Source organism: Cyprinodon tularosa, unplaced genomic scaffold, assembly GCF_016077235.1.
Source record: "Cyprinodon tularosa strain WSP-4 unplaced genomic scaffold, ASM1607723v1 ctg476, whole genome shotgun sequence".
Lineage (NCBI taxonomy): Eukaryota > Metazoa > Chordata > Actinopteri > Cyprinodontiformes > Cyprinodontidae > Cyprinodon > Cyprinodon tularosa.
Window position 1 is genome coordinate 576,040 of NW_024039203.1, and position 18,559 is coordinate 594,598.

At 35.4% G+C, this 18,559-nt stretch overlaps 3 protein-coding genes across 3 annotated transcripts in view; all 3 read left to right on the plus strand.

Moving 5' to 3' along the window:
* LOC119794358 (protocadherin beta-15-like) overlaps window positions 1-17,287 on the plus strand; it is a 36,007-nt gene extending 18,720 nt beyond the window's left edge. Inside the window, exon 2 of the mRNA XM_038301881.1 lies at window positions 17,264-17,287. Within this exon, the coding sequence (XP_038157809.1) occupies window positions 17,264-17,272 (9 nt within the window). The 3' untranslated portion in view covers window positions 17,273-17,287. The remainder of the gene's footprint in view (window positions 1-17,263) is intronic.
* LOC119794362 (protocadherin gamma-A12-like) lies at window positions 2,873-5,457 on the plus strand. The gene has a single exon (XM_038301886.1). It carries the CDS (start codon window positions 2,998-3,000, stop codon window positions 5,383-5,385), a length of 2,388 nt encoding a protein of 795 aa, XP_038157814.1. The 5' UTR covers window positions 2,873-2,997; the 3' UTR covers window positions 5,386-5,457.
* LOC119794355 (protocadherin gamma-A6) lies at window positions 7,595-11,839 on the plus strand. Its single transcript, XM_038301880.1, has one exon. It carries the CDS (start codon window positions 8,027-8,029, stop codon window positions 10,454-10,456), a length of 2,430 nt encoding a protein of 809 aa, XP_038157808.1. The 5' UTR covers window positions 7,595-8,026; the 3' UTR covers window positions 10,457-11,839.
* Window positions 17,288-18,559: the final 1,272 nt, after the last annotated feature.

Sequence of the window (18,559 nt, forward strand, 5' to 3'; positions counted from 1 at the left end):
AATTTTTCTTTTGCTTTTAATTTTACTTAATTTTGAGTTCTCTGTTATGGTAACTTTAAATATGGATTTTGTTAGCTTATGTAAAAATAGTGGCAATTTAGAAAAGCTCATTACTAAACTTCAAATATTAAACCTCTAAACGACAGAATAATGCTTTTTAGAATGGAGTGGAATTGAATTTTATTGGTCTCACAATGGAGAAATTCATTTGTGACATCAGCTCTTATAAACAAACGGGATGCACAAAGGAGGAAAAGGTGCATGACATATATACAGGCGATCAAGATATATACAGTGGATGGCAAAAAATAGAGGAGATATTTAAGGTGATTTATATATTCACTATTTTATTTACAAGAACGTGGTTGCAGGAACAGTGCAGTTTCTGGTTTGTTAAATAGATAAAGAGTATAAGTTATTGCAGTGTTATTAATCCAGGTTATGGTGCAGTGGCATTGTAAAGTTTGATCGCAGCAGGGAAAAATGACCGGTGGTAGGACTCATTTTTAAACATGGGGTGTATAAATCTGTCTCAAAAGGAGCTGCTCAGCTCCTCTACAGTCTGGTGCAGGGGGTGAAAGGTGTTCTCCGTGATGGATGTAAGCTTGGACAAAACCCTCCTATTGGCCACTTTCACCATCTAGACCAGAGCGCAGCCCAGCACAGAAGTGACCATTCTCATCAGCCTATTATGTCTCTTTCTGTTCTGATCTGCGCTGCTAGGGCCCCAGCAGACGACAGCGTAGAGGAGGGCTGATACCACTACAGAGTCATAGAAGGTTTTAAGCAGGGGCCTGCTCACTCCAAAGTACCTCAGCCTCCTCAGGAGGTGGAGGTGGATCTGGCTCTTCTTGTACAGGGCATCTGTGTTATGAGTCCAGTCCAGTTACTGTAATTGTTGACATGAACAGCCAGGTATCTGAAACTCTCCTCAGTTTCTATGTCCTTCCCCTGGATGTTCATGGGAGAGTGAAGTTAAAGGTATATATCCTTCCATCTCACTTTGCAACTACCTTGGTTTACTGAACTGACTTTAAATATTTTCCCTATATTAGTGCTTAGGTTTTTGGGTTTACACAACAGAAAATATTTTCTTAGCTTAAAAAATTGAGGTTACTTTTTACTGTGTAATTATGTATTAATAAACTGATGCTAGTCACTATTAACATGAGAAGACTGATTATTCTTAAAAGCCCTTTATTTTGTTGATAATTTCACCTGCTTGTTTCTTGTGGAGTGGCAATATAGTTTTCTCTGGGAACGACTTGACAGATCCAGACTTCGTCCTCATTACAATTGGGAATTTTGTATAAAAATGTTTCTACTCCTGGTTTCCACATATGTGTTTTCAAGTAAAAATGTCTTTATGATTTTCTTATTAAGCTGTGTTCCCTCCTGGTTTCTTTAATATTTTATTTGATTGTATTGCCCAATCTCTGATGTTCTCAGAAATTAGAATATTTAAAATAATCTATATTTAGGCTCTTTGGGTAAAGATTTGTTATAAGTTTAACAGTTGATACAGTGCATTCAGTAATTACTAATCATGCTACACTTTCTCCACATTTAGGTTTTTTAACCTTTGTTTCAAATTGTTTTGAATTAATACCTTTCCTCAATATTCTGAACACCATCCTCTATTATGACAATGTGAACAACTATTTTAAGATTGATTAAATTAAAATGAGAAAATTATAAAATTACTGTAATTTTCTATTCAAGCATAAACAGAGCCTGTTGTTTGGCAGCTCCATACTGTGAAACTGTTTTTAGCAGGAAGGACTGAAAAATTTTTTATTAAGGAAAAACAATGAATGCAGACATAGAGACATACTGGATGTATGTATGTATACTGGTTCAAATCATCATCGACTCAGACTCAGGCAGTGGTTCCATTTTCAGTCAGACAAGCTAGAGCACTCACCAAAAACTACACAGTTAATTCCACAGTGGTAAATATGCAGTGTCAAAGTTCATTGACTCTTTCAGAATTATTACAACAACAAGTGGAGTAAGATATACACTATGTAGAGAGTTCATTTAACATTAATTCAGAGTGGAAACAAATGCCTTCCGATTGGTGTTAAATTGAACTCTTATAGTGTTACTTAAACCCTTCAAAATTGAAACAATGAATGCTCTAGTGAATTTCAGCCAGAATCCAGACTAAATTTGATAAAAGTTTAGAAATAAGCTGTGGAAAGTTATCTTAACCTGATAGTGCTTGAAATGTTTTACTAAAAAATGGGTGTCCTGAGCTTGCATCTTTTTAAATTACACCATGTAACATGTATAGTAAAAAAAAAAAAAAGATTATAAGGGTATCCTTTTCTATGTAAGGGTACACAACTACAATATAGTTAAATAGAGAATGATGTAGATGAAATAAAAGTAAAGTTTTATTTAAAATACAGTAAGGAGTGAACTAAGAGATAAATCCAAAATGTTTTATGTACAGTATGCATTCTTATCTTCAAAAGTTTAGAGTGAATTAAAAAACGCATGAAATTATGAAAATATTTATGATTAAGGAAGAAGGACTTTCTTGACAGCATGAAAATGTTATCTTTATTACATTTAATTACTAATACCCCAATTGCTTGAAAAAATAACCTGTAAATTATAAGGCCAAATTAAATTGTTAAATAAAATCATGGATCATAATAGTTGAAAACTAACGTTATATTTTGATCATTATGTTGAAAACTTGATATGATTAAATTACTGGAAAACTCAATTTTTAAATATTAATCGAAAGTCATACATATTGTAAAGAGACTCGTTATTTGCTAAGATTTTTCTTAAACTGGACCCCACGGTGGCGCTGTATAACAGGCTTGAGAATGTATATTCCTTAGTCCCTTTGCGCTTAGTCTATTCAAACTATGCTCCTGTCTTGTCGAGGACAGTCACGGATTTCTAAAGGTGGTGAAGGATTTTGAGCTTAAATTGTTCTTTATATGATTCGTTCTTCGTGTGGATTTAAATTCGTCAGCAATGATGAAGTCTATATTCGCCTTTGTTCTCTCTTGGGGATTTATTATATTCATTCTTTGGATCAACGTCGCCCATGGAGATATGAGCTATTCTTTCCAGGAGGAAATGAAACGCGGATCAATTATTGGAAATATCGCCAAGGATCTCGGGCTGCAAATAGATGCGCTGTCCAAAAGAAGAGCCCGCATTGATACCGAGGAGACGGATAAACGTTACTGTGACATAAACCTGAAGAATGGGGAGCTGATCGTGGCCGAAAGAATCGACCGAGAGGAGCTGTGTGATGAAAAAGCTTCATGCATCCTGAAACAAGAGCTAGTTTTGGAAAACCCACTCGAGCTGCATCGGATCAGCCTCCATGTTCAAGATATTAATGATAACTCCCCGCAGTTCAACGAAAAGATGATCCGTCTTGAAATTCACGAGTTAACAGACAGGGGAGCTCGCTTTATTATCGAGGAGGCGCACGATGAGGATGTAGGACAAAATTCAGTTCAGCAGTACAGCCTCGAAAAGAATGAAAATTTCATTTTAGCCGCTAAAGGAAACACTGTGGAGCTTGTTTTAGATAAAGAGCTTGATCGGGAAAAACAGAAGGAAATTAATTTGCTCCTCACAGCTTTAGATGGTGGATCTCCTCAGAGATCAGGTACAGTGGTCATACATGTAACTGTGCTGGATGCTAATGATAACGCCCCAGTGTTCAGTCAGGCCGTTTATAAAGCCAGTCTGCCTGAAAACTCTCCTTTAGATACTGTAGTGGTTACAGTGAGCGCAACTGATGCAGATGAGGGAGTGAATGAAGACGTGACTTATGATTTTGGACATATTAATGAGGAAGGTAGGAAGAAGTTTGCAATTGATCGTAAATTTGGAAAAATAAGCTTAATTGATGCTGTAGACTATGAGATCACAAAATCATATGAAATCCGCGTTAAAGCAAAGGATGGTCTGGGGCTGTCATCTTCTGCCAGGGTTATTATCTCTATTACTGATGTGAATGACAACGCCCCTATAGTGAGTCTGAAATCACTGACCAATCCCATACCAGAAGACACCCCAGCTGGTACAGAGGTTGGCATCATTAATGTACAGGACAGAGACTCAGAGAATAATCGACAGGTCCGCTGCTCCGTCCAACAAAACGTCCCTTTTAAATTAGTTCCTTCGATTAAAAACTATTATTCTCTGGTGACCACAGGAAACCTGGATCGTGAACTAGTGTCTGATTACAATATTACAATTACTGCTACTGATGAGGGCTCTCCACCTCTGTCCTCCTCTGAAACTGTACAGTTATCTGTAGCTGATATCAATGATAACCCACCTGTGTTTGAGGAACAGTCCTATAGTGCATATATTAATGAAAATAACAAACCTGGCTCCACTTTATGCTCCGTTTTTGCTCGAGATCCAGACTGGAGACAAAACGGTACAGTGGTTTATTCTCTGTTACCTGCTGAGGTGAACGGTGCTACTGTATCATCTTATCTATCTGTTAATGGAGACACAGGGGTGATCCATGCTGTGAGGTCATTTGATTATGAACAGTTCAGGAGTTTTAAAGCCTACGTGATGGCCAGAGACAATGGTTCTCCTCCACTCAGCAGTAACGTGACTGTCAGTGTATTCATATCGGATGTGAATGACAACGCTCCTCAGATTCTCTACCCCACCCTGGAGGGCAGCTCTTTCATGACTGAGCTGGTCCCTAAAGCCGCACATGGAGGCTCTCTGGTCTCCAAAGTCATAGCAGTGGACGCTGACTCTGGACAGAATGCCTGGCTGTCCTATCATATAGTCAAAGCCACTGATCCTGGACTTTTCAGCATTGATCTGCACAGTGGAGAGATCAGGACACAGCGGGACATTTTAGAATCTGACAGCATGAAACAGAACCTGATTGTTGCAGTGAAAGATAACGGACAGCCCTCTCTGTCTGCCACCTGTTCCATATATTTACTTATTTCTGATAACTTGGCTGAAGTGCCAGAACTGAAAGATATCTCTTATGATGAAAAGAACTCTAAACTGACATCTTATCTGATCATTGCGCTGGTTTCTGTGTCCACCTTCTTCCTGACTTTCATCATCATCATTCTTGGTGTAAAGTTTTGTCACAGACAAAAGCCCAGACTCTTGTTTGATGGAGCAGTTTCTCTCCCCGGAGCTTACCTGCCCCCAAACTACTCAGATGTTGATGGAACAGGAACTTTGCGAAGTACTTTCAATTATGACAACTACCTGACTACAGGATCTAGAACCAGTGACTTTAAGTTTGTCCAATCCTACAATGACAACACGCTGCTTGCTGACCAGACTTTGGAGAAAAGTCTGCCAGCATTTGCTGATACATTTGGTGACCTCAATGACTCTCCTGAGGTATGAATATATCCCTTAAATCAGGTGTAAAACATGTTGCCTAATTATGTTTTTTCATGTGTCATGGCTTTTCTATCTATCTATCTATCTATCTATCTATCTATCTATCTATCTATCTATCTGTCTGTCTGTCTGTCTGTCTGTCTGTCTGTCTGTCTGTCTGTCTGTCTGTCTGTCTGTCTGTCTGTCTGTCTGTCTGTCTGTCTGTCTGTCTGTCTGTCTGTCTGTCTGTCTGTCTGTTCTTAATTTTAGCAGTTGGGAACCTGTTAATTAGAAAGTTTTTGGGAGCTCATTTTAGATAAACTATCATCTATTATGTTATCTTTTACAACTCATAACTGCTTTTTTGCTTTGGCATTCTGCATTTGCATTTTATAGAACTGATTATTTGAGTAAGAAGGTTCTGCTCTAATTTTACATTCCTAATAATTCATGGTAACTAAAGGAGAATGCTGTTTTTTTTACATTGGGCCCTTGATTTTACGTTATTACATCATGTTCTACTCACCCATATAAGTTTTGTGTCATTTGGAGCTTTTCTGAAGATATTCCGTTAGGTTGTATCCAAGTAACGTCTTCCTATGGGCAATGACTTGAAGGCACAAACTGAACTGTTCATAATTTATAATTTATGGTACGCCAGCATTCATAGCATGTAGGCAAATCACTGTCCCCCAGACTTCCACGGTTATATTTTTTATATTTATATTTCTTAAAAGCAAAGCGGCGCGTGTATGACGTCATCTGCGCATGCGCACTGCAGTTGTAACAGGAAGCCCGGGCAAAAGGCGGCTATGCTCTAGCCCTTCTATTCATTCGGCTAGCTAATTTGAATCATTCAATTCCATTTCGAGAGCAAGATCATCTGTGGTAGTAGCAATAGACATCTTCCAGGCATGTGAGTAAAACTAGCAGCAGTTCAGCAGAGAGGAAGAATGAACGGTAGCCGGCACACGCTGATGATGTCATACACGTGCCGCTTCGTTTTAAAAAGATATAAACATAAAAAATATAACCGGGGTTGTCTGGGGGACAGAGATTTGCCTACATGTTATGAATGCTGGCGTACCATAAATTATAAATTATGAACAGTTCAGTTTGTGCCTTCAAGTCGATCGCCCATAGGAAGACGTTACTTGGATATAACCTAACGGAATATATTCAGAACAGCTCCAAATGACACAAAACCTATATTGGTGAGTGGAAAATGATTTAATAACGTAAAATCAAGGGCCAAATGTAAAAAAAACTGCCGTTCCCCTTTAAGTTATATTAATAAAACAAAAGTATCTCATATTATTCTGCTCCCTTTTCCAACTGATTTACTTTATATTAAAAATATAACTTTACCATGATGTTTTATCTCTAAACTCATTCAATATTTCATTTCATTATATTGAAAAAATCTGCTCACGTAAAAAGCAGTTGTTATTCTATTGCTCTTTGATTAAATAAAATAAAAATAACATCATAGGATTTCATCTTGTGACAAAATTGCTGTCTGTCTTTAAATAAATCACCAAAGTAACAAAAGCACCTATAAAAGTTTAATAAAGTAAAATTCTTTACATTTTCAAAGTTCCTTGTAAGAATATGCAATTACTTGTTTATTTTCTTTATTTTTGTGAAAAAATTTGAATTAAACTTTTTAATTACGGTATTTATTTTTGGTACTTTTAATTAAAAACAAAATGAAGATATTCCACCTTTTTATGTTTTTTTTTTTTTTCCAATTTTCTTTGTTTATAAAGTTAACATATAAATCATTGAACATTTTATGCCCTGTACAGAATTTTCAATTGCAATAATTATCCTGTCAACTTTTTGTAAAGCTGTTTTCTTTAAATAATCTTTTTCATACTTAGAGAAGGTCAGGAGCAACAAAGTTATATTGTTTTGGTGAAGAATGCCGTTGCACCTTAGAAGGAGGTAGTACAATCTTATGATCACTTTTATCATCAGTCTTGCAACTACCTAATACGATCTAACATGGGTGTTTTTTTTTTATTATAAACGTAAGTCCAGGGAACAGTGCTCTAGAGATTTTCTATGACGAGATTCATATGTAATCGTTTTGTCATGGTGACAAATGTTGCCCATCTCAGTGTTTAGGTTCACATTTCTTTTAACCATCCTGAGCTGCTTCAGATATGTTGATTTCATTTATTTAACCATAAAATGCTATTTTACATTATCTACTATATCAACGACAGATTTTTTTCGAACATGATATAAAAAGATGAATAATGACTTGCAACAAGTTTTTCAGTCTCTTGGTGGCGCTCCTCTATAATACCTAAGTCATGGATGTTTGTGTCTCTTCCAATCTGTGTCAGTGGAACTAGAGCACTGAGTGGAGGGGAGCTATGCATGGATGCGCATTTGTGTCTGTGTGCATGATAAAGAGGAGGAGAGTGTGCCAGTGCAGAGAGTGAGTCAGAGAGAGAGGGAGAGAGAGAAAGACAGAGAGAGGTTGCAGAATAGAAAAAGATAGGGCAGAATATAAGCTGGCAGCATCCCTAATAGAGCATGATTAAGTCGGCAAGAGAAGAAGAGGGCTGTAGGGTAGCAGAAGTGTTTGCAGCGCTGTAACATTTAAAGGATTTTGACTGATTTTGACTGTGCATCCATTCCAAAAGCAAGCTGTATGATGGATCTTCACAGAAGCCTAAAATGGTGGATATATTTTTTGCTCTGCGCTCCACTTTTTGGTGTGTCATATGGAGAACTCCGTTATGTTCTTCCAGAAGAGATGAATAGGGGCTCAGTTATTGGTAATGTTGCGTTGGATCTTGGTCTTCAGGTGTCTGAACTTCAAGCACGTCGAGCCCGTGTTGTTGCAGAAGGAACCAGCCAGCTCTGTGAACTGGACACTGCCTCTGGTAATCTTCTGATCAGCCAGCGAATAGACAGAGAGGAGCTGTGTGCACAAGCCAACAGCTGTATTCTCCAATTTCAGCTTTTACTTGAAGATCCACTACAAGCAAGCAGCTTAGTCCTAGATATCGCAGACATAAATGACAACAACCCAGAATTTGCTACAAGGGAAATAAAACTAGATTTAGTTGAATCCACAGTTCTGGGGAGGCGCTTTCCTTTGGAGTGTGCACATGACCCCGATTTGGGCACCAACTCTATCCGGGAATACAAACTGAGCCACAATGATCACTTTGCTCTGGAAATGAGCTCCCAAATAAATGGTAATAGTTATCCGGAATTAGTTCTTAAAAAGCAATTGGACCGGGAAACAGAAACGGAACATCTTCTGGAAATCAATGGAATTGATGGGGGATATCCAGTCAGATCAGGAACTGCTTTTATCCACATCCGTGTTCTGGATGCTAATGACAATGTTCCTATCTTTAGCCGAAGACTTTACAAAGCATCTGTTCCAGAGAATGCAGCCAAAGGGACTCTTATAACAACTTTGAATGCCACCGACTTTGATGAGGGTGTCTACGGAGAGATAACTTACTCCTTTAGCCACCTGTCTGACAAGATGGGAGGTGTTATTGAAGTCAACCCTCTGACTGGAGAGGTTCGAGTGGCAGGTGTTATAGACTATGAGGAAGCAAGCTCACATGAGCTGGGCGTCCAAGCAAAAGATGGGGGTGGTCAGGCTTCACACTGTAAACTTGTAATTGATATAATTGATTTAAATGATAACAAACCTGTAATAGAAATAAAATCTGCATCTTCTAACATCGCAGAGGATGCAAGGCCAGGAACTATGGTTGCCCTGATAAATATTTATGACATGGATACTGGCAACAGCGGGCATGTCATATGTTCAATCCCAGACAATGTTCCATTTAAGCTAGTCTCAGAAGTAAAAAACTATCACATGTTAGTAACTGACGGAATACTAGACAGAGAATTCCAACCAGAGTACAACATCACAGTCACCGCTACTGATTCAGGTTCACCCTCACTTTCGAGCGTAAAAGTCATAACACTTTTAGTTAGTGATGTAAATGATAATCCACCAACATTTACGCACTACGTATACAATGCCAATATTTTGGAAAACCTACCAGTGGGCACATTGGTCATAAAACTTGAAGCACAGGACAGTGATGATGGAACTAATGCTAAAATCCTTTATCACATATCACAGGATACAAATTCAGAATTATCATCATTTTTCACTATTAACCAAAATACAGGAGAGCTCTTTACATCCTATACATTTGATTATGAACAGTCTGCATACTTCCAACTGAAGATTACGGCACAAGATGGAGGTGATCCTCAATTTTCCTCCACCTGTACTGTAAACATTTTCATTCAGGATCAGAATGACAATGGACCTGTTATTCTGTACCCTGTTCAAACATCAGGATTCATTGCTGAAGATGTGGTTCCAATTGAAGCACCTGGAGGTTATCTGGTTACCAAGGTGGTGGCTGTTGATGCTGATAGTGGCCATAATGCCTGGCTGTCCTACAGGATAATCAAAGCAACAAGGTCCAATCTTTTTATGGCAGACCTGCATACAGGAGAAATCAGAACTCTGCGGACATTCATGGAGGAAGACGAACCCAAACACACTCTGGTGGTTTTGGTAACTGATAACGGTCGTGAATCTCTGTCTGCCACTGCAACAGTCAGCATATCACTGAGTGACGGGATGCCAGTGTTAAGTGAATTTTATGAGTTTGCAGATAAGTCAGAGAACAATGATAATTTAATGTTTTATTTAATAATTGCTCTATCTACTGTTTCATTCCTTTTTGTCTTGTTAATCAGTGGTGTGTTTTATTTCAATTTCTGTGACCACAGCTATGTTTACCGTTCAAATACAAGCAGTCTACCTGTTTTCCCCACAACATACTGCACCTCAACACTTACTGATTTTAGCCGGTGTGGAACCTTACTAAGAGAAGATCGATATGACCCTTTCATGACCACAGGGTCGTGGAGAGGCGATTTTCGTTTTGGATCAAACACAGACACTGACATACTTAAAAAGAGAAGTGCAGCTTATCAAAAAAATACGCTGAGGCGTCTGAGCACAGAGAGGCCCAGTCTGAAGATTAGAGCAGGACCAACACACCCGTGTTATGTGATAAAATGAGCATCAAATAGTAGGTCAGGAAAAACTTTGGGGCAAATTTATCCTTCCTCAGATTTTTTTATCAACTTCTGCAGAGGTGGATTTAATCATTTGAGTGCTTAAATTGATACATAAGATTTGCACTCATGACTTTAAATTTGTTATAAAAACTTGCAAGTAAAGGATACTTGTTCACTCATTGTAGATTTTAACTGGAGTTATTGGAAAGTATATGATTTACATTAAGAGTATTTTCTAAATCTGTCTATGCTTGCTTATTTAAAATAATATATGATGAGTTCATCTTGTAAAAAGGTTACGTTTTCTCTGAGAAATGCTGCTATTCTAATATAGATGTAGTTAACATTTTTTGACATTTGTTAGCAAAATACTTGAAATGTTGGCATCCAGAAGTATAATATTACCTAACAATGTGGTAATTTTGCAATAATATATTTCTTAAACCATAAAGGATAAGAGTTTGTCAATAATGCAATGTAATGTACTGTGATGTTATATATTTCAGTTTTTAATCACATTTTTTTCCAATTAAAAGGATGCTTAAAAGACTGCATTTCTCAAAGACAAAATATTTTTGCAATTTTGCAATTTGCTTATGCTGGTATTCTGTATGGCATGGTCTTTCAAGAATATGTACTAATAAAACATTCTCATAAGCGCTAACTGTTGCACAGCTTTAAAATGTTCAATTTAATTTATAAATTAATCATTTTGTATTATGCAGGCATATTTTACACATTCCTATATAGGACTCTTAGTAACAAGATTACTTGGTGGATTGTCCTGGTATTCTTAAAGAAAACAGTGGATTTATGTCATATTTGAGTTAAATGTGTATTTTGTGTTTATTAAAAAAATGCAGATGTAAAATCTGCAAAAAGAAACTAATGTGTATTTCCAAAATAATGCACGACTGTCAACTACAGGTAATACAATAACACAATGGCATTGAGAAAAAACTATACTATGGACTTATTATAAAAAAAAGAAACATAATTACACTATTTCTGGTAGATATTATTTCATTAACAAATATAAAAATATTTAATTCTACAGTTCATGTCTGCATGGACATGAGGAGTATCATTCACACATTTATTGTAAAACATTTTAGAAACATGTTTCGAGGCATAGTAAAACTTTGACTTGTTTGACTTGCAGTAGAATTGGATATGCTTTATATTGTATCATTAGAATCAGCAACACCTACTGTAGCATTGCTTTTTTAAATCCTGGTAGAGTGAACACCATCAGTGGTTTCAATGGTTTTGAGAAGGTTTTTCCAAATAAGCTAAAAACCAGTCGGCTGGACTTAGTTTCCAAGTTTGAAGATGTTTCGCTTCCCATTCAGGAAGCTTTTTCAATTAAAAAAAAATGTTTTGGAATTGAAAAAGCTTCCTGGATGGGAAGCTAAACATCTTCAAACCTGGAAACCAACGCCAGAAGTATTTTTTTTTTTGTTTTACTTTTTTTGGAATGACTATGACCTGGATGACTGAAAATATTCACCAGTACAGTGAAAAGGTTGTTCTACATTTAGTGCATACCTATCCAAGGTTTTATAACAGCATATGATGTAGATACATTTGCTTTTTTCTGTATTTTCAGACCATTTTAGAGCGTACCAATGAAATAGTTTATCTAAAAAATAAAAAAAGAACCAAATAAATAAGTGAATATATAATTTATGTCTATTAGTGTTGGATACAGCTTTTTACTGCCTACTGTGTGTCAACCTCGGCAAAACACTTATTACCTACTATCAAGATAATGCATGAATAATTTTGCAATGTTTTGTATTTGTTTTATCTTCTTTGCTTTTTGAAGGGAGCATGATTAATGTGTGAGATTACAGTACCTATCTGTTAGTAACTACTTAAGTATGTATTTATTTCATAAATTTTGCATTAACTCAATTACATTTTTATGTTTGTCAGTTATAGGTTTAGTTATGTAACATGTTTTCTTTTCATAGAGTAAAATTTGAGTTCTTGTGTGACACAAAATAATGTCATATGTTATATATTCAGAGCATGATTTGAGTAAAAGGTCTACTTTCTGAAAACATAGAAAAAAAAAGTGATATAGATTACTGTATTTTTTTCCTCAGTTTGTTTATCACCAAACATAAAAATAAGTTGTATTAGTTAATGTTATGTGAATGTATATATATATATATATATATATATATATATATATATATATATATATATATATAATTTTTATTATATATTGATGTAATGTTAAAATATTGCAACAATGATACATTAAATAATTAATTGAATGTTGTATTTTGAGTATGATTGCCTCCAGGATATATATACATTAATTTCATCCTTACTCTTTCTTCTTTCATTTCCATTTAACACACAGCAGTAAACTATGAGAAAGTAACCAGCATTGAGCTTATATCCACAACAAATAGCAGCACTTACAGTATCAGCCGGAATCCACATATCATATCAAAATGAGTCTAAACCTTTATCAGGTTGTTGCTTACAGTTTTATAAAAAAAAACAAACAAAAAACAGTTTTTTGTCTTTTAAGAATCTTTGCTTTGCCATTCCTGCATTTTGCAGGCTTTTTCAATGTGGTGAAGCTACTTACTTTAGTCATAAAACAACTAACCTTTTACATTCATCTGCATTTTTGCTGTTGCATTGCTGCAGGAAGATTTACGCTTCTAATTTCAGCCATGGTAGGAGGACAAGCTGTGCTTAATTTCTCTGTACTTCTATCTAGGTCACGGTAGCACTGCTCTAGAAAATTTCCTAACAGAATTTTAAAGTAGGATCTTCACTGTGCTTTACACCTTGCCATTTAGTTTTATACAAATAAAAGCTCATTGACCTATGTTATTTATTGAACATATTGTGGGTCAAATTATAAAACACAAATCTACAGCTTCTGAGACAAGGAATATAACTTAAACATTGCTGAAGCAATTCAGGACCAAGACTCTCTGATCATTTTCCAAGCAAGCTTTCCTAGGTTTCTGGTTTTAAATTGCAACATAAATAACCACAGAAAATGTATTTTACATAAAAATCTAATTGGGTAAGAAACTATCTTCTCTGAATATTAAGGTTCACCATATTCATACATTTTTAACTTAACAATTTTTCTGCAAGTTATATCTGTTTGTAAATATTTCATTGCTCTACATTTTGAATTCTAAGAAAACTATTAGTATATTTTCTCACATTCTCCATAAAAGTATGTTGCAAATGTCAACAAAACTATATATAATGATCTCTTTTCTATAAATCCTGAAAACAAATAACTTAAAGGGGTGGAATTGACGCATCATGGAGTATTTTTAAAATTTAAATGCACATAAAAAAGGCTATTATGTTTTCAAAAACCTGACATGTTATATTTGTCATAATGCATTGATTTATGGAGTTTTCAGGAGTTAAGCACACTTGAATTGAACAAATGACTTTAAATATGGTACAACACATCTTTTATTAGATTTTCACTCTTTTTTTTTATCACACCAAAGGTTTATAAAAGGCGTTTTGTATTGGAAATATATCCATTCAAAATGGATGCTAGTAGCAGAAAGGAAAACAGCATGTGATGCTCCTCCAAGACTCAGCTCAGAGGCCATATAGGACACCATAACACAGCACAGGTGTTGAGCTGATGAGAACTTCCCAAAGAGAGGATTTATTAGACTTTTAGTAATCTATTAATTTAGTTATCTAAATGTCTATATTGACTAGTTATGCGACAGTCCAAAAAAAAAGCCCAGAATCAAAATATCATGGCCAGAGCTTCTTTAAGCTATTCTAGTCATTACATTCACAAAAACAACATAAAATATGCTTTATTAATCATGTGTCATATTCTTCTTCTCACTTTTTACAATATATTTACTCACGCTCCCCTTTTATCATTAAATGAAAGTATTTATAACATGTTTTGTATTTAATAAATTCTAGGGTTTAACATTCACATGCATTTACAGTTTTAATATAACCGAAAAATACATCCGTCTAAGTATCAAAACAAGCATTAAATGTCATATTAAATGAAGATATTTCAAAGATGTATAGTTTAATACCGTACTCATGAGAATCCCAAAACCAGACTAGTTAAGATTAGCATGTCCACCTTTAATTTCTATGAATTGTACAGTGCGCCATATCAGATTAAACAAACGTGCTTGGCTTCAGATAAATGCATAAATTATCCTTGTTAATGTAATACATTCCACCTGTGTGTAAGTGAGTAGGCATTTATAGGAATTGCAAAACTACATAATTACTGCCTGATAATCCCATATAAGGCTATGAGTTCCAGCGCTTGTCAGACCATTTTCATTCAAAAAAGTGGAAATGGAGACAAAAAGAGAGACTTTACCAATTTAGAACTCTAGGCTTTGCTTGCTGAGAGCTGAGCAGCAGAATTAAAAGACCAAACAAATAATAATAGTTACAATAATAATAATAATAATAGAAAAAAAAATTTGATGTGAATTTTGTGTCCAAAACATGCCTAATAAAAGGATTATAGTTGATGAAATCTACTGGTAGAGGTAAGAGGTGCAACATTTGATGTAAATACTTCATATCAGTTCACCGTCAACCAACACAACACACAGTTCGGCAAAAATTCCTTTTAATACATACACTTACATGTAGCTACTAAACCTAGATCTCTAAATAGACCTTGTCCGACAACCCTTCATTGTACTGTACATTACATTATTGTAAAACAAAATGTAATGGGTAAAAATTCTAATTTGGTGAATTCAGACAGACCCAAACTTTCCACAAATAACAAAGCCGAGGCGGCGATATGAAGTGAACTTAATGCATACCTTAGAAAAAGTTTCAAGAAGCAACACATCACCAATCCTTCATTCTGTACTTTGTATCTAATTTTTGTTTGAAATGTTTTTTTTTAACAGTAGCTTGTTCTCACACACAGCTTGTTGACTGTTTGTTCTTTCAACAAAATTACCAAAATTTAAACCAGAATCCCCTTGGATATTGACGTGCCAGCTGCCAGTGTAGTGCCTGATAGTTCTGTTTTCAGTGATTAAAAATTGATTTTGGTTTGAAGGTGCGTAGTATATAAAAATGTAACCCAATAATAATGGACAGAGGCTTTTAGTTAACAAATAGTCATTAAGTGGAAAACTAGATCTGTATAACAGCTGACTCCTCCCTCAAGTCTGGAGCACTTATAACATTTGTCCTACCTGAGAGAAGATTAGAAATATGAGGGAAAAAATGTGACTGAGGGATTTTCTCCTAAATCACTCATACAAACCCTTTAAGAACAAATTTGTTTATACAAACGCTTCTTACATGAGGCCCAACATACCATAGTTTTCTGTTGATTTATGACTATTTTGTGTTTGTATAGAGGTAAATATAGCAAAACCAAAGTTATCTTTGTTGGTGCAAAAGTAGCAAAAGTAGATAGAGGAAGAAATGGTATAAAACATACAAAGGTAAGCATTTAAACAAATTGCACAGCAGCTAAACAGCTTGATCAGTTTTTTACCATTTCTACAAAGTGGGTTGGTAATGATTATTCTCTAACAGGCTCTGATGTCCTGGATTCCAAAGATTAATATCACCATAATATAGTTAAAAAAATTAAGTTTTTGGGTCTCACACTGGAGAAACCTCTGCATTTAACCAGTCCCCTTTGGGAGCAGTGGGCTGCCATTGTGTGCCACCCAGGGAGGTGTGTGGGGTTGAGAGTCTTGCTCAGGCACACAGAGAGTGGAGGCTGTGAGGATCGAACCGCATACTTGCAACCTTCTTAAAAGACAAGCACACTGCTCAAACCTCTAAGCAAACAATCCCCCAGATAATATGAATAATAAGTCCATATTGCCTTGTCATGTTAACGGAGTTACTAAAAGTTATTTAGTATACAGTAAAGAGCTCTAAGAAGATCTGCAAACTTTAGAACATTGTGTTTCCCTGTAGCTTTCTTTGTAGCCATTTTGGAATAATATGTGTTTCTTTGCTTATTTCTTCCTTAAAGGGAGTTCTTTTATTGTGTTTATTCATGTATAAAATGTTTGAAAAACAACTACAAACGCATCATATTGTATTTAATATACAGTATTGTTATAAGTTCTGTCCTTGATCAAATAGAAGCTTAAAATAATAATCGTTTATTTTATATATGTATTTTGTTCATCAATAGCCTGTAAAATTTGCTTTTGACACTTGAGCCTTGTTGCTTTATTGATAAAACATGATTACCAAATGCAAAACATTTGATTAGGCCCAAAGAATTAAAATATAGAAGATGAGTCATCAGATTGTAAAAACAAAAACGTATTCCAACTTTTGCCGGCTTCATTGTGAGGATTAGCTGAATTGTATCTTAAGTGGATCTTTTTGACAACTTCTACAAGGTTTCTGAGCTCCTTGGCTTCGTTAAGTCCAAAGCAGTGCTCTAAACCTTGACAGATGTGTTTCTGGTTTTAGTCTTTTTTGGTTTGCATAAATCTGGATATGTGATGCCAGGGACAATCAATTTCTCAGCACTGTCATATTACTATCTAGCAACACCAGGTCTCACATGACTTTCACCTATTACCTCCACCTAGAAGCATTTAACTGTCATTTTCCTATTGTGTTGTATAGGACCTGACTTTTTATTAATGAACTTTTACAAATCCATGACATTGATGTTTTACACATTTTTTCATTTTTCAGGACCTATTAAAAATATGTTTTGCAGGTTGTATAAAACTAATCTCTTGTGTTTTCTCTTTTCTTTTTATGGTCATCATCATGGATGAAATATCTTCTCTCTATATACTTATAGGTAAGATGACTTTCTTTGTTCTTAAATGCCCCCACAAACACACACACACGCTTGTTTTTTGTGACTTATGGGGAAATTTCTTTGATGCATTCATTTTATATGGCCTAATCTGGACCCTTACACTAACCCCAACATATACCTGACCTTAACCCTTACCTGAACTGAATTCACGTCTTAGTCCTCAACCTAACTCAGGCTCAAAGACAAAAAGCTTTACCATATGGGGACCAGGATAGTAGTCCCCATAAAGACATAGGTCCCCATGACGTGACTGTGTAAACAGATTAAAGCCCCACACTGTCACAAAAACAAGACCACACACAGACACACACTTCTCATCGCATTACAACATGTCTCTTCCATTTGTTTTTTTGTCCATTTCTTTCCTTTTTTGTTTACTTTTTTTCTGGTAACACTAAAAATGCTTAGGTGCTGCATTGCACTGCTTCAGAAACCCAATCCTGGGTGCAATCTTTTTCTTTCCTATCGTTGCACCACATCTATTATCCATCTTTCTGCTGTGCAGTCTTTCCCTGAATTATGCATCACTGTGAGGCACATATTCTGTTTTTCGAATCGTGTTTTAAATTGAAAGCCTTTAAATTGTTTAAGGCATTTAGAACTTAAACATGTACCTCCACCCACAGGCTAGTACAAAATGTGCAGCATTTAAACTTACGTGCTGTGGTTGATGTATTTGTAAGTGTGGTGCAATGTGGATGTTGATTTTTCACTCAAATGTAGGTCACTGGACTCATCACTGACAGGAACAGTGTTTATATATATGAACAGTGTTCTGTTCATATATAAAAGTCCCCCCTACACGTGTTTTATGAAATACAATATTTTTTACATTTTGATCTAATTAAGCACTTATATAATTTTCTTTTTTGTACAGAGCAAACAAATCCCTACATAAATTAAAAGAAATTTAGAAATTAAACCCAGTATGAAGTGTAACAGATAACTAAGGCTCAACTGAATGCAATAAAGTACTGAAATACCAAAACTTAATTGATTTCATTGGTTAGTCATATAATTTATCTTAGTACTATTTTCTTATATGGCTCTATTTCTTTCTCTAATTTTTGTATGATATTAATTTGTTTGATAAAATTTTCCCAACCTTTTTTTTTTTGTCCCTCAAAACTACATTTTTTTTACCTTTCTCAGAAGATATTTAATTCCTAAAAATTTTTTTTGGTCAAGGCAAGCATTTAGGAGGAAAGTGTTGAATCTCTCTATTTATGTTTTATTTTTAAATCGGGCTGGTATAAATGGTTCACTCCTGTCATG